Below are 18,048 nucleotides of genomic sequence, written 5' to 3'. Positions count from 1 at the left end.
AACTTAGAGACTCACTGTGCTTTGATCACTGGAATTCTATATGGTCTCCCACACCAGGAGTAATTTCTGAATGCACAGTTCAGAGTGACCTCTTAGCACCACCGGTGAGACTCAAAATACACACACGCACACACACGCACACACACACACACACACACACACACACACACACACACACACACACACACACACACACATCCTCCAAGGTCCAAAGCATTGGTAAGAGTGTTATGGCATTAGAGTTGCAGGCAAACACCTACGACACCTGTGGTCTCCTCCACAGGCATTCCATACTGTTCTCCTAGCCAGAAACAGTTTTTGAGTAAAGAGCCAGAGGAACTCCTGAACTACACTGGGTGTAGCCTGCAGCAAAATAGAAAAAGAAATAAAATAAAATATAAAGTAAAATACAATAAAATAGAAAATAAATTAATGAAATAGAATAAAATAGATAATAATAAACTAAAATAACGAGGTAAAATAAAATGATGAAATAGAAACAATACAATAATAAAGTAAGATAAATAATATTAAATAAAATAAAAAATAAAATAACAAACTAAAATAAAAAATGAAACAATAGAAAATTAATAAACTAAAATAGAAAAATAAATTGAAATGATGAAATAAAAAGTAAATAATAAAAGAATTAAATAAGATAAATAATATAATATAAAAATAAAATTAATATTTAATAAAATAAATATAAATAAAATAATATAAAATATTATATTATTATAAATTATAAATTTATAATATATATATTATATATATATAATATTAAATTATAAAAATAAATATAATATATTTATAATAATATATAATACACATATTTATAATATATATTTATATTTTATTAAATTTTATATAAATTTTTATAATATATATTTTATTTATAAATTTTATTAAATTTTATATAAATATATATTATATTATAATATATTTATATATTTATAAATAAATTATAAAAATAAAATAATATAAAATATTATAAATATATATAATTTATAAACTATAAATTTATAATATTATATTATATATTGTATATTATAATATAATATTAAATTATAATATTATAAATATTATATTATTATTTCCAAAGCATGTCTAATATTAAGAAGCATAGAAGAGTTAAAGCATAAACCAGGCATGGTGTCTGCACTAGTGACCATGTATAGCCATGAAGAAGATATTGATAGTGCCATAGAAGTCTTCACACAAGCTATCCAGTGGTATCAAAACCATCAGCCCAAATCTCCGGCTCATTTGTCTTTGATAAGAGAAGCTGCAAATTTCAAACTCAAATATGGGTGGAAAAAGGAGGCAATTAGTGATCTTGAACAGCTATGGAAACAAAACCCAAAAGATATTCACACGCTGGCACAGCTTATTACGCTTACTCACTTGTAGATCCTGAGAAAGCAAAAGCTCTTAGTAAACATTTGCCCTCGTCAGATAGTATGTCTCTGAAAGTTGATGTTGAGGCGCTTGAAAATTCTCCTGCTGCCACATATATTCGGAAGAAAGGTGGAAAAGTTGCTGGAGATAGTCAACCAAAGGAACAAGGGCAGGGAGATTTGAAAAAGAAGAAAAAGAAAACGAAAGGCAAACTGCCCAAGAACTATGACCCCAAAGTGACCCCAGATCCGGAAAGATGGCTGCCAATGCGAGAGCGATCCTACTACCGAGGAAGGAAGAAGGGTAAAAAGAAGGATCAGATTGGAAAAGGGACCCAGGGAGCCACTGCAGGTGCTTCATCTGAACTGGATGCAAGTAAAACTCTGAGCAGCCCACCCACCTCCGCCAGACCTGGTAATACTGCAGCACCATCTGCATCTACAAGTAATTATATTATAATTATTATACCCCCACGACATCAGAAGCCAGCAGGTGCTCCAGCAACAAAAAAGTAACAGCAGCAGAAAAAGAAGAAAGGTGGGAAAGGTGGTTGGTGATTAGAACACTTCTTGCAGGCTGTTTTGAAACTACTCAGTGACGCTAGCAACATAATAAAGGTAACAGCAAGAAGCACAGAACTACTCATTTCTCTCTCATGTCCACATTTTCATCTGATGATTTTCTTGTGCTTCAAAATAGGAAAATGTCTTCAAACTGCCTAAGTCAGATTTGACCTATTTGTACCACCCAGCTTGCAAAGATGACAGGGACTCACAATTTCACAATAATTGGCATTTATCCACCTTGGTATGTGTTGTGTCCTTTCTCTTTGTGTGATGTTATTTGTTTTTTTCAGTTTTCCAAACATGGCATGCTATCTGGTTTGCTAGAATTCAAACAGAAACTATTTGGACTAGACTCTGAAGATACTTGTCCTGTCAAGCCACATTTGATAAAATCATGTTTTAGGAGACTCAAAGTGAATCTTTTGAGCATTCCAATATCTGCTTATAAATATTATGTGACAAAAAAAGACCTTATTAATACACTGGTGTTCTGAAAAAAAAAAAAAAGAAAGAAAAAAATATTATAAATAAGATACATAATATAAAATAAAATTATATAAATAACATAAAATAATATGCTAAAATAAAAATAAAATAATAAGCTAAAATAAAATTGAAACAATAAAAAATAATAAACTAAAATAGAAAAATAAATTGAAATGATGAAATAAAATAAAAGTGGGCCGGAGAGATAGCATGGAGGTAGGGCGTTTGCCTTTCATGCAGGAGGTCATTGGTTCGAATCCCGGCGTCCCATATGGTCCCCCGTGCCTGCCAGGAGCAATTTCTGAGCCTGGAGCCAGGAATAACCCCTGAGCACTGCCGGGTGTGACCCAAAAACCACAAAAAAAAAAAAAAAAAGAAAGAAAGAAAATAAAAGTAATGATAAAATAATTAAATAAGATAAAATCATATAAAATAAAATAAATATTTAAACAAAATAAAAAATAATATAATATAAAATATATTATAAAGTAAGATAAATATAAAATAAAATAAAAATAAAATAATATGAATAACATAAAATAATAAACTAAAATAAAAAACCAAAAAATAAAATAATAAACTAAAATAGTAAAATAAATTAAAATGAAGAAATAAAATAAAAGTAAATAATAAAATAATTAAATAAGTTATATAAAATAATATAATATAAAATAAAGATAATATAAAAATTAATATTAAAATAAAATATAAGATCAACTAAAATAATAAAATATAATAATAAAAATATAATTATAAAGTAAGAAAAATATTATAAAGTATAAAATAAATAAAAAATAAAATAATAAAATAAAATAATAAACTAAATTATAATAATACATTAATAAAAGAAAACAATAAACTAAAATAAATAAAATAAAATAATAAAAATTGATAAATAAAATAAAATAAAATTAAAATTATAATAAAAATTAAAATTAAATGAAATATAAAAGAAAAAATAAAAGAAAAATGAAATGAATTAAAAAGAATATAATAATAAACAAGATAAATAACATACAATAAAATACAATAAAATAAATTATATGAATAAATAAGTAAAATAAATAAAATAAAATATAAACAAAATTTAATTTAATAAAATTAAAATAAAATGTTCAATAATAATACATTAAAATAAAAAATAGTAAATTAAAATACAGTAGATTAAAATGAGAAAAATAAAATAATGAAATAAGATAAAATAAAAATAAATAATATTAAATAAAATAAAAAGTGAAATATAAATAAAATAATAAAGAAAAGAACATAAAATTAAACATAAAATAGATAAATAAAATATACTAAAATATGCAAAAATGAATAAATATTAAATACAATATACTCTGATAATAGAAAATTTAGAGAAGCAGACAAGCACGGTAGACTTATGTGTTAGACCCCAGGGTTCACATGATGGAAGTATGCCCTGAGCGTTAACAGTTTTCGACAAAGACGCAAAAAAAAAAGAAAACAAAGATTTCAGTAACTGCAGTCGTGGAGCATCTAGTAGGGAGTTTGTGCCTTGCATGCAGGAACATAAAGAATCACTGTGCTTCAATCCACTGGAGTTCTAAGATGGTCACCCAAACTTCGAGGGATTTCTGAGTGGATAGAACGAATTGATCCCTGTGCATCAACGGTGAGTCACAAAATACACACACACGCACACACAATTTCATGGGTCGCAGCATTGGTAAGAGTGCTATGGCATTAGAGTTGCAACACAATACAATAAAATAGAAAATAAATTAATGAAATAAAATAAAATATATAATAATAAACTAAAATAATGAGATAAAATAAAATGATTAAATAAAAATAATATAATAATAAAGTAAGATAAATAATAATAAATAAAAAATAAAATGACAAATAAAATAAAATAAGCTAAAGTAAAAATGGAACATAAAAAATAATAAACTAAAATAGAAAAAAATTGAAATGTTGAAATAAAAAAGTAAATACTAAAATAATTAAATAAGATAAATAAAATAATATAACAAATAAAATTAATATTTAAATAAAATAAATTAAAAATAAAATCATATATAATTATTATAAAGTAAGATGAATAATATAAAATAAAATAATATAAATAACTTAAAATAATAAACTAAAATAAAAAATAAAACTATAAAAATAATAAACTAAAATAGAAAAATAAATTGAAATGATGAAATAAAATAAAAGTAAATAATTAAATAATCAAATAAGACAAATAAAATATTGTAAAATAAAATAAAATTTATATTTAAATAAAATAAAATAAAAATAATATAATATAAAAATAGATTATAAAGTACTATAAATAATATAAAATAAAATAATATGAATTACATAAAACAATAAACTAAAATAATAAACTAAAATAAAAAATGACATAATAAAATAAAATAATGGACTAAAATAGTAAAATAAATTAAAATGAAGAAATAAAGTAAAAGTTAATAATAAAATAAATAAGTTAAATAAAATAATATAATATAAAATAAAGATAATATAAAAAATAATATTAAAATAAATATAAGATCAAATAAAACAAGAAAATAAAAAATAAAATATGAATATTATAAAGGAGAAATAAATAATATAAAATAAAATAACATAAATAACATAAAATAATAAACTAAAATAAAAAATAAAATAATAAACTAAAATAAAAATAAAACTATAAAAATAATAAACTAAAATAGAAAAATGAATTGAAATGATGAAATAAAATTAAAGTAAATAATAAAATAATTAAATAAGATAAATAAAATAGTATGAAATAAAATTAATATTGAAATAAAATAAAATAAAATAATAATATAAAATATATTATAAAGTACGATAAATAATATAAAATAAAATAAGAAATTAAATCATATGAATAACATAAAATAATAAACTAAAATAGTAAAACAAATTAAAATGAAGAAATAAAGTAAAAGTAAATAATAAAATAATTAAATAAGTTAAATAAAGTAATAAAATATAAATTAAAGATAATATAAAAAATAATATTAAAATAAAATATTACTTAAGGAAATGTAAATATATATATTGTTTAGCTGATTTATATTTCTTATATAGATGGTAGGAATAAATCTTCCAGATATTTGTATATTGTTTTATATAGGGAGAATTTTTTAGAAAACAAATTAAGTGATAGTGTAAGAATAAAAGTGAGACAAGTGTGAACAGGCTTAGAAAAATATTGAATTCACCCTGAAGAGAAAAAGCTTAGATGCAAATGATGAGGGAGAAATGAATAGTACAAAATTTTTTATTACTTTTACACAAGAAAAAATTAAAAATTTTCTCCTCAAGATACACACTTGTTGCAACTCTAACTAATGTGAATTTTTCTGTACTACAAGAAAACTACATTTCAAGGAGAAAAGAATGAACAAGTAATAAAATTGTAAGTCTTATATAGTGTAACCTAGCTAGTAAGTCTTATAACACTTTAATATGGAGGTCGATATTTGTATAGAAACGTACAAACATAATATGATATAGCATAAAATAATATAAAAACTTAAATGTTTTGACTCATTTTATTAAATTTAAAAAGAAATTAATGATCTTTTAAAAATATGAATAACAGAACTAAGCTTACCTGGCAGCTGAAGGAAGAGATACTTGTTACACTGGTAGAGGGAAGCCAACACTGAGAATGCTTGGGTATGGTAGTGAAGCATTCTACGCATGAGATTCTAGCATCAATGATATGCCTCAGTAAAAGTAAAACTAATTTGTAATATGTAATTCTATTTAAATAAATAGAATATAACTTTAATTCATTCTATACAACAAATTATTTAATGTAATTATGAGTAAAATTATAAAAATTAAATAACAATTTAGATACTATAGCAGAGTAATTATGTTATGAGTAACTTAATATGATGGAATATCTAGATTTAGTTTAAAGCATGTTTTGGTTTCATGTGATATGGTGAAAATATATTATATATTTTATTTCTGAATAAAACACTGTATAGGAGTGAAACTGCAATGTAAAAGTTTGTACATTTACTTGCTACAGGTACAGCTGGAAGAGAATCAAAAAGTCAACATTTTGGTAGTATCCTATTGGCAAAAACAAAAAGAAATGCAACAATTGACAAATGGACAAATGTCCTCCATAGGCACTTTAAAACAAAAGAAACAAATTAACCATTGCTTCCAAAGAGATTAAACTAAAATAAACTGGATAATATGAAGCACTAATGGGAGTATGAGCTAATATTTAAATTCATACATGAATGATAAATATGTAAAACCAATTAATTAGCCTACTCTACGTGGCCTAACAAAGCAAATGGAGCACATATGTATGACCAACAATAAGAAACACCAATACCAATGAAATACCCAATACCAATACCAAGAAATACCCAATGAGGGTATAAAGTGACTGACTTGTCTAGTTTTTATAAATAGATCTTCCAAAGCCATCATCCAAAACATGGCATCCTGTTCCAGTTATCCTGATCAAATTCAAGTCTGAAGCTCATCTGGACTATTCGCTGAAATCATAGGGGGAAATTGTAGACATAGATATGTGTCCTACCCATAGAAATACTAGTTGTATTAGTCTGAAGTGTAACAAAATTTTACAACTCCTGAGTGAGTAATGTATTCTACAGACATTGAAGAACCACTGTTTTACTCCCTGAAACAGACCAGGAACAAGAGGCTTATTTCCTGACTCTCTTACCTTAAAAACAAAACAAACAAACAAACAAATTAAAAGACACCTAAAAGAAACTCCCAAAACACACAAAGAACGAAGAGAGATTCCATTGTGTCAATTGTTTTCTACATCTTATAAGATCATCTTGTTTCTTAGTTCTTTACTCAGACCATGGACAAATGAAATATCTGTAAGTTTGTATACCTGAAACTAATGTTAGGAATCAATGCTTAACAAATAAATGAATCAAAATAAACAACTAACTTATATAAAACTTAAATAAAATGTATAAATAAACTCTGGAAAAGTTTATAGTTCCCCACAAAGTGCTTAGAATGTGCCCCACTGCTTAAAAGGTAAGAAAATTTTATACTTAAGAACTCAGAACTCTTACTTACCATAATAAGGCAGGGGAAGGCTAGAGCCAAATAAATCGCAACTTACAATACTGGAGAAACAGGTGAACAAAAAGTCCCAGTTTCCTTGGGCAGATCCTTGGTGAAGAACTTCTAAAGAAAATAGTGCTAGGAAATAAATTGAATTATAGTTATCGAATTGACAAAATTGTACAAGAGATACTTAAAATTACAAGTTCTACAGGATCAGTTATAGAAAGCTTACTGATATTATTATGGTATTTCTTATCATGCTAAATATCTCATTACAATACTAACTTTTGTAGCTACTTCATCTTTCCAGTCGGTTTTGGGCAAGAGTAGTTATTCTAAAATGAGCCAGAGAGCCCTATTTTCAATAAACTTAATCTAAGCTTTTTAACTCTTTCCATTGCCTTGAGTACATTCTTCATTACACCTTTATGTATTTTTTTGTATTTTTTTGTTTTTTTTTTATTTTTTATTTTAAGTGCTATGCTAATTTGTTCTATATATAACATTTTCAAAATAAAAAAGTACATTTTCCAATGATTTTATTTCACTAATTACTAAGAGGATCTTGCTTCAAATTCTTATTCTAACAACTCACATAGAGATATGTCACATTAAAATTATCTCTATTTGTATATGTTATATATTATTATATCTTTTTTATATAACACTATGGTTAAATTTCTCAGACAGAGGGAGACGTTTGGTCATTAGGTCTGGTTTTTCACAAGGAACTGTGTTTAGGAAGTCTCAACTATAAGCAGAGGTTTGATATTTCACATGTTTGGGCCCCTCCCCAAACGTCTGCGTTTCTTAGATGGGCCAGTATTAGGCTCAGAGGTGTGGATGGCCCTTCTCAAAGGAGTGCAAGACCTGAGACTATTTCTAGGCTTCTGGGGGCCAGGGGCAGGGGCAGGTCTCAGAGGCAAGCCACGGGGCTGCCGGCTCTGGCAAGGATCCAGGAGAAAGGCCAGGCTGGGAAGATCGTCCTCCTCAGATCTCTCATTAGACCCAGGCATCAAAATGCCAAGAGGGTCCTTTTCCAGGATGTGGTCAGCCCTACTGCCCAGGGTGGTGAGAACAGGGTGGGGACACTGGCTGGGTTTGGGTTCAGAGGCTTCAGTTGCCAACTGAATGACAGGCCTTGGAGTTTGTCCCGAAGAACTTGTTGGCACACAGGTGGAAGTAGCAGCGCTCGCCCTTGGCCTGCTGGCCTGGGTGGGTGTCGGGGCACCGATGTTGGCTGAAATCCCCTCTGGAATTGAGTCCTTGTGGGTCTTCTGGTGGCAGAGATGAGCCTTCCCCGTCTGCTCATCAAGCAGGGCCTGCAGGTTCTCATCCGTAAGCTGGGGGAAGGAGGGAAAGGTGGTAGATAAGAGAACGGTGTGCAGTGCTGAGTTATGTGGGGGACTATGTGACCCACGTCTTCTAAAAAATGGACAACCCCAGTTTTATTGATGCCTATCAGGTTCCTGATGTCCCACAGTCCCTCCTTTCACCCCCATGTCCATGTCCCTCCTCTCTGAGGTTCAATGGAGTCCCCTCCCTGAGCTAACACTGCAGCTGCATCTGGCTCTTCACCTGTGAGGGGCTGAATCCTTCCACCTCTTCCAATTCCTTTGCAAGGGTTGAGATATCCAACTGGGGCTCTGAGGAGAGCAGGTGTCCCAGGAACCGATCGTCAATGATGGCCTCCACCTGGGCAGAAGGAAATAGGTTAAGGATTACTAATGGGAGGAAAGGATGGAGCAAACACACTCCATTCTCAGGCACAGTGTGGGGGCCTGAATGGCTGTTCACAACACCTAATTATGAAAACTTAGGTGTTCACACATGAACACATGTGCCAAAAACATATACAGATAGATATGTACAATCATCCATAGAAACTAAACCCAAGCATGCACCAATGGCCATACAGACACACACGGGCTTTCTTTACAGCTTAGACACAGAAAAGATATTATAGATAACCCAGCACCATCCCACTATCCATCACCCTCCCAGCTACCTTGGTAACAAAATCCTTCTGGGAGCACAGCTCATCCAGATAGCTCAGCATATTTGGGTTACACCAAGTCCTGTCCTCCTCCTCCTCTAGATCTTTCCTGGACTCCTCCATTTTGTGGTCCGTCAGAAGATCGTTCATTATTTCTATATACTCTTCCACAGCTTCAGCGGGGATCTCAGAAGGTGCCTGGGTCCTGGGGAGACTCTGATCCTTGGGTTTTGTGGGTAGAGGTGCCAGGGCCTGTGGACTGGCATTCCCCGTGACACAGGCTAAGGAGAAGGCAGGAAGAAGAGGGTAAGGGACCCATGTTCCTGCACAAACACATGGCATTGAGGAAGAGTTGGGGGCAAGGTACCTGAAGGCTGTGTAAGGATCCCTGAACCCTTTGCCTGGAGTAGAGTTGAGGAGACCCTCAGTGTGAGGAGGGGACAAAGTGTCTGCAGGGCTCCTATCCTCTTTTAAGTGGAGCATGTAAGAAACTGGCAGGGTAAAGGACAAAGAAACACAGGTGACCAGGAGCAGCTGAGCTCCAGGACTGGGGAGGTTCTGAAGGCCAAAGGCTCCTGCGAAGGGAAAGACCCACAGGGTCCTCGTTATGACCTGTAGCCTTTCCCTGTGGGTACAGGGTCCTACCTGACTGTTGGCCCACATCCGTAGGTGGTGTCCCCTGAAGCTCAGGCTTTGGAAGGGTGGAGGATTGTAGGACCGGCTCCCCACTGCCGCACTGCAGTTTCGGTGCCTGCATCTGTTCCTCTGTTTCAAACTCCTTGAACCTGGAGTGGGGGAGCACAATCCCTCTGAGAGAGTCCTAGCCTGACTCGAACAGAATCCAAGGCCATGCAGGGGCAATGGAGAAGGGGACTTGGGGTTGTTGTGGCTAAGAAACCCAGGACTGTTGAGAATGGGGGCGTGAAATAAGTTCCTGTGTACCCAGTACAGACTACATCTTTTGTAGGAAGTTCAGAGCATTTAGGTCAAGGGTGTAATGTCTGGGTCCCAAATTGGGGCTGGGGAATGCCTCGGGCCCCAGGGAGGGAGAAGCTTCTGCAGGGCAGGGTCTTTCTGGGTTGCAGGGCCCCTGTGCTCTTTCCTGACCCCACACAGGGTCAGGAGAGGCCCCAGTAACCCCAGGCTTGCAGTCAACCAGGACCTCTCCAGTCTGAACCCGAAGCCACACTCACTTAGTCGCCATGCCATAGTAGATCTCTTGCTCAGACTTGCTTATGTGCTGCCATTCCTGCATCGCCTTTCCCAGGCCTTCCTCTACAGTCATAGTGGGCTTCAAGCGGGCCAGCGAGCGTAAGACAGGGCTAGAACATCACAGTCAGGGTCAAGTTCTGCCCCAAACATGTCTATCTCCACTCCAGTGCTAACAGCCCTTGACAGTACTTTTTACACTCCACCTTGGAGTTTTATTTTCCACAATCCACCCTACTTATCATACTAGTGTCTACCCTCAATTGTGAGAGGTGCTTTGAGATACCCCACCCCCACCCCAAGCCCTAGACAGAGATGGCCTCTCTCACCAATGTTCACATGTGCTCAGATATTTTCATAGGAACTGAGAATTGTTCCTGAGTTTTCAGAGGCTGGGCTTGGACTCTAATGAAGGTACTGAGTTGAGCATTAAGATCATGACAATATCACTATGGGGTACCGAGTCTAGAACTTCTCTGAAGGCATTTCTGAGGATATGTGGATAGTGAGGCTGGACTCACTGTGCTGGCCAGAAAGGACAGAGTTCCGAATACCATTATCAACTAGAGGGTGACTCCTGTGTGTGTAGTCCCTGTCGTCTGGGTTCTGGTCAGTCCTGCAGCTGTCCCAAAGACCTTTCCTAGGGCTTCTCCTCTCTCCCCTTCTGAAAAGCTCCCAAGAGCCTGAAGCTCCAAAGTACTCACATGAGAAAGCAGGCAAAGGCTTCGGTATCTGGAGCCTGAGTAAAGTACAATCCGGCCAGTGGCTTGTAGCGCTGCCAGAGCCGAAAGTTTGCATAAACACTCTGGGAACCGCCGACCTTTTCATGGGGGCCTCTGCTCTGAACAGGGGCCACACCATTGTCCCCAGTTCCCCACATGGTCTGGGGCCCACCATTGAATGGGAGTATGATGGGTTGCCCCTGGGTCCCTGGGGGTGGAGCTTGAGGACCAAAGCCCCCCTGGACAGCCTGGGTGACTCTATTGGCTGTGGTGGGCACCACGGTCTTCTTTACAGAAGATGCTGAAATAAGGGGTGCAGGATAACGTGGACCTCCAGGCAGAGATCCTGCTGCACCCCAGTTGGGTCTACCCTGCGTTTGGAAGGCAGGCTGCTTTGCCGATGCCACTAGCTCTGCCTCGGGTGCAACCTGGAAGATGAACACTCCAGGCTCAGCGTTACTGGGTCCATGTCCAGCAGCTCCCGTCACCCGGGATATTGTGGGCAAAGGCGACAGCACAAGAGGGCCGCCGGGATCGACGACCAAGGTCATCCGGGGCGGAACCTGAAGCGGTTCCTGGGTAGGTAGCTGGACTGGCCCTGGATTGAGGAAGGGCAATACCCTGAAAGTTGAACTAGACATCCCCCGGTTCAGGGTCATATCTGGGATCAGATCAGGAAATGCTGTGGAGACAGAGAAAAGGAGCAATGAGAGTGAAGATCGTAGAGAGGAACAGACTTTTTTCTGACTATATACCCATAGATGTCCTTCAGTCTCAGCTTCTAAAGACCCAAAGCCGGTTAAGGGAATTGAACCATGACACAGCATTTGGTTCCTGACTCCATGGGATCATTCACCTCAAGCTCTGTTATCGTTCATTCAGACCCAGAGTGTGAGGCATATGATTGCTGCACTGAGGGCCTGGATAGCCTTGATCTCTGCACTACAGACTAATGGGAAATATGTTACTGTACTCTGGTCATGAACCTGAGGGTTAAAGGCCATGTGAAGCCACTAACAGTGGCAGAACCATCTCAACAATACACGATCACCATCAAATATGCTGTATGCCACCCATTTTTAAACATTAGACACACTTCTTTAGTCTTACTGTCCACTTGAGTTTTCACTGGGTCCCTGAGTTTCATAAGTTTCAACATGATGACGTTTTCGAATAAAAAGTTCAAATAATGCCTGAGTCAGACATTCATGGAAGATTTCCAGAATTCTCTAGCTGCATGGTCATTTTAGTTTGAACATGGCTAACACTGAGGACACAATTAACCCCTCACACCCATCCGCACAGGCTTACCTCCTTGAGAAATTATCCCAATTCACTCAGTCACAGACCACTGCCACTTATCACCCTTCACAAAGAATATTGGGACCAAGACTCAGAGTGAACTGATCCCGCAGATGCTCAGAATCAAATGGCGGAGGCAGTTGATTAGTTGTTTAAATTTAAATTTCGGAATGCTGGGCCAAAGGCTTATCTTGCAGTTGGTGGTGGTGGGGGGGGCAGGAAGGCCAAGGTGGCAGAACATTCCATGAGGCTTGGACGAGGGGGTGTGTCAGAAAAGGGCCATAGCCATTATTTTCCTTCAAACTATTGAATGGCAGTACAATTAGCATGGTAAGTTTTAGCCACTTAGATTATTTGCAGGTACACTGTATACAGTTGGACTTGCTATTCTATTACTGCCTCTTCCTTGAGTAAAGATTTGTGGTCGACTAAAACAATCTACTTCCTCTCTCCTGCTAACTTAATTCAAAAGAGACTTCTCTTTCTCAGCAAACTTCACAACACAGTCACTCATGACCAGCCACTTATAGTGACTGATCCACCCCAACAATACACAATCAGCCCCAAATAGGCTTTATGCCACTCATGTTAAACATTAGACGCTCTTTCTCAGTCTTTCTGTCCACTTTAGTTGTCCCTGAGTCCCCAGGTTTCATGAATTTCAACATGATGACTTAGGGACAAAAAAAAAATAATTCCTTAGTCAGACTTTCATGGAAGATTTACAGAGTTCTATAGTTGCATGTTCATTTCAGATTGAACATGGGTGACACTGAGGACACACTTGATCCCTCACACCCATCTGCATAGGCTTACCTCCTTGAGAAATTATTCCAATTCACTCAGTCACTGACCACTGCCACTTATTAGTCTTCACAAAGAAGAATATTATGAACAAGGTTTAGAGTTATCTGCTCCTGCAGATGCTCAAAATCAAAATGGCAAAGGCAGTTGATTAGTTGTTTGAATTTAAACTTCAGAATTTTGGGCCAAGGGCATCCTGCAGTTGAGGGGGGCAGGAATGCCTGTTAGGCAGAGCATTCCATGGGGCTTGGCCAAGGGTGGGTGAGTGTCAGAAAAGGGCCTGAGCCATTACTATCCTTCAAACTATACAATGGCAGCACAATTAGCATGGTAACTTTTAGCCAATTAGATCATTTTCAGACACACTGCACAAACGTTGGACTTGCTATTCTCTTTATTGCCTCTTCCATAAGTAAAGTTTTCTGGCCCTCAAACCAGTCTACTTCCTCTCTCCTGCTAAACTAGTTCAAAAGAATATTCTTTTTCTAAGCAAACTTAAGACCACAGTGACTCATGATCAGCCATTAAAAGTTAATGAATCATCCCAAGAATACATGTTCAGCACCAAATATTCTTTATGCCACCCATGTAAACATTAGACACTCTTTCCCTCTTTCTGTCCATGTTAGTTGTCACTAAGTCCCTGAATAGCATGATTTTCAATATGATGACATTAGGGACTAAAAAGATCAAATAATGCCTGAGGCAGACTTTGATGGAAGATTTCCAGAGTTCTGTAGCTGCATGGTCATTTTAGGTTGAACATTGGTGAAACACTTAACCCCTCATATCCATATGCACATGCTTACCTCCCCGAGAAATTATCCCAATTCACTGAGTCAGGGTTCACAGCCACTTATTACTGTTCACAACTAAGAATATTGGGAACAAGTTTCAGAGTGAACTGCTCCCACAGTTGCTCAGATTCAAAATGATGGAGGCAGTTGTTAGCTGTTTGAATTTAAACTTCAGAATGTTGGGCTAAGGGCATACTGCAGTTATTGTGGGAAGAGCAGAAAGGCTTGGGTAGGAGAATATTCAATTGAGCTTGACCGAGGGGGGTTTGTCAGACAAAGGACCAGAGTGATTACTTCTCTTCAAACTGTTCATTGGCTGTACAATTGGTATGGTAACATATAGCCACTTAGATCATTCTCAGACACAATGCAAACAGGTTGAACTTGCTATACCCTTTAGTGTCTCTTCCATAAATAAAGGTTTGTGGCCCCCAAAATAGTCTACTTCCTCTCTGCTGCTAACCTCCTTCAAAAGAGACTTCTTTCTCAGCAAACTTCACACCACAGTGAATAAAATAATAAACTAAAATAAAAATGAAACAATAGAAAATAAAAAACTAAAATAGAAAAGAAATTGAAATGATGAAATAAAATAAAAGTAAATAATTAAATAATTAAATAAGATAAATAAAATAATATAAAATAAAATTAACCTTTAAATAAAATATAATAAAAATAACATAATATAAAATATATTATAAAGTACAATAAATAATATAAAATTAAATAAAAATAAAACAATATGAATAACATAAAATAATAAACTAAAATATAAACTAAAATAAAAAATGACATAATAAAATAAAATAATAAACTAAAATAGTAAAACAAATTAAAATGAAGAAATAAAGTAAAAGTAAATAATAAAATAATTAAATGAAATTAAATAATATAATATAAAATAAAGATAATATAAAATATTATTAAAATAAAATATAATATGAAATAAACAATAAAATAAAAATAAAAATATAATGATATAAATATATTATAAAGTAAGATTAATAATATTAAATAAAATAATATAAATAACATAAAATAATAAATTAAAATAAAAATAAAATAATAAAATAAAATCGAAACAATAAAAAATAAAAAACTAAAATAGAAAAAAATTGAAATGATGAAATAAAATAAAAGTAAATAATAAAATAATTAAATAAGATGAATAAAATAATATAAAATAAAATTAATATTTAAATAAAATAAAATAAAAAATAATATATAAAATATATATTATAAAGTACGATAATACAAAATACAATAAAAAATAAAATAATATGAATAACAAAAAATAATAAACTAAAATAAAAAATGAAATAATAAAATAAAATAATAAACTAAAATATTAAAATAAATTAAAATGAAGAAATTGCTCCTGGCAGGCATGGGAGATCATATGGGACGTCAGGATTCGAACCAACCACCTTAGGTCCTGGATTGGATGGTTGCAAGGCAAACACCGCTGTGCTATCTCTCCGGCCCCTACTTTTCTAAGGCTGTGCTAACAATACTATCGCGTCTCACTGCAGCCTGAGTCTCCTACTGAATCTGCCCCTGTTGAACAAGAGCCCGCCCCCCCCCCCAATTTTGCTCCTGCTCCTGGATACTGCCAATCACCTGTTAACTTCTGTCTCTGTGAGCTGGAAGTTCAGGGGCCCTCACACTATAGAATCCACCATTAAGCACCTTTAAACCACCTCACTTAGTTTTGGTTTTTGGGCCACACCCCGGTGACACACGCCGGGGGGGTACTCCTAGCTAGGCACTCAGAAATCGCTTCTGACCTTGGGAGATCCTAGGCACCAGGGAACCGAACCGCGGTCCATCCCTAGGCTAGTGTGTTGCAAGGCAGACGCCTTGCCCCTTGCGCCCACCAGCTCCAGCCCTAGACCCACCTCTTTTCTTCATCTAATACCATGTCACGTGTCTTACTGTCATACTCGTCTTAGCGTCACAAGTACATGCTCTGGTCCATTCAGCTCCCTCTGCCTAGGTCTTAGGAATTTGCTTTCTAGATACAAGATACCTGTGAGGCTTAAAGATACAAACCACACATTTGCAGTAACAAAAGAAACCAGCCAGGGGGCCTGGAGAGAGAGTACAGCTGGGTGAGGCACTTCCCTCCCCTGGCTAGGCCACCATGGCGAGGTTCTCTACCTCGCATCTCCATGTGGCTCCCCTGAACGCTGCCAAAAGTGATCCCTGAACACAGAGTCAGGAGTAAGTCCCGAGTGCTAATATCTAGGTGTGGGCCCTTAAAACAAACAACAGCAAATAGTTCTGGTATGAAATGGAGAAATGACTTATGAGCTATGGTTGACCCTCAGTACCACCTGGTTCTCCCAAGTGTCCCCCTAAGCAAAGAGCCCCTGAACACTGCAGTGTGGCAGAGATAAACAGAAACAAAGGAAGGAAGAAAAGATGGAATAAACGGAGGAAGGAAGGAAAGAAGGAAGACAGACGGAGAGGGAAGGGAAGAAAGAAGGAAAAGAAGGAAGGAAGGGAGAACTGAAGGGAGAAAGAAAGAAAAGAGCGAGGGAAGAAAAGACAGAGAGGGAAGGGAGGAAGAAAGAGAATGGGAGAAATGGAAGGGAGGAGGGAAAGAGAAGGGGGAAGAGAGGGAGTGAAGGAAGGAAGGAAGGAGGGAGAGGGAGAAGAAAAGAAGAAAGGGAGAAAGGATGGGAAGAAGGAAGGGAGAAAGGATAGAAGGAAGAGAGGGGAGAGGAATTTCTATTGTTTCCTGGTAGCCCATAAACTTGACTACTCTTTGTCTCTTTGTTTGGGGGTCACACCCAGCTGCTCAGGGCTGACCTGGCTCTGCACTCAGGGATCACTCCTGGTGTCCTGCCAGAACTGAATCTGGGTTCGTGTGTGCAAGGCGATTGCCTTGTGTGCTGTGCTAGATCCGAACTCTGGTATTCTTTTGCTGCCTAAGAGAATGAACTCTCCAAGGGGTGTGAGGACTTGCCTCGGGTCATGCAGTCATTGCGTGGACCTGATCAGAGAGCTCCTGACCTCAGAGGCCACATCTCAGCTCACGCGAACTTTATGTTGTTGTGTGTGAATTAATGATTCGTTGGTTTTCTAGGAAAATGACACCAGAGGGCCCAGACTTCCATTCACAACAAGCACAAACCAGAAAAGAATCTCGTAGAGCACAATAGCAATCTAAACAAAGGCAGCCGTCAAGGCACCACCACAAAGTGAGTTCTATTTGCTCCGATTTTAAAACCCACTGTCTGATAGAAATGGGTCAGAGGTCCAGGGAGAGAACTCACTTCTGGCAGCCTCCGGGCGACCATATGAGATGCCGGGATCACACCCGGTCCCATCTGGGCCGAGTGACATGCAAGGCAAATCCCTTATTGCTGTGCTATCTTCCGGCCCCAAAACCCACAAATGTTTTATGTAGAATACACACTATTTTAAAAAGAATTTTTTTTTGGTTCTTGGGCCACACCCAGTGTCACTTGGAATTTACTCCTGGCTCTGTTGCACAGAAATCACATCCTGACTCTGGGGTACCATATGGGACACCAGGGGAAAGAAGCTCAGTCCGATCCTAGGTTAGCCAGGTGTAAGGCAAATGCCCTACCACTATGCCAGCGCTCCAGCCCGATTTTAAACTTTTATTTCTTTTTGGTTTTTCCGGGCCACACCCGTTTGATGCTCAGGGGTCACTCCTGGCTAAG

At 35.9% G+C, this 18,048-nt stretch overlaps 1 protein-coding gene across 1 annotated transcript in view; it reads left to right on the top strand.

The window, feature by feature from the left end:
• Nucleotides 1–1,104: 1,104 nt before the first annotated feature.
• Nucleotides 1,105–18,048, top strand: part of LOC126016100 (signal recognition particle subunit SRP72-like) — a 190,014-nt gene continuing 173,070 nt past the window's right edge. Inside the window, exon 1 of the mRNA XM_049778630.1 lies at nucleotides 1,105–1,395. Coding sequence (XP_049634587.1) covers nucleotides 1,150–1,395 — 246 coding nt within the window. The 5' untranslated portion in view covers nucleotides 1,105–1,149. The remainder of the gene's footprint in view (nucleotides 1,396–18,048) is intronic.

The sequence above is a fragment of the Suncus etruscus genome, chromosome 8 (genome assembly GCF_024139225.1).
Source record: "Suncus etruscus isolate mSunEtr1 chromosome 8, mSunEtr1.pri.cur, whole genome shotgun sequence".
Classification (NCBI taxonomy): domain Eukaryota; kingdom Metazoa; phylum Chordata; class Mammalia; order Eulipotyphla; family Soricidae; genus Suncus; species Suncus etruscus.
This window is presented reverse-complemented; position numbering and strand designations above follow the sequence as displayed.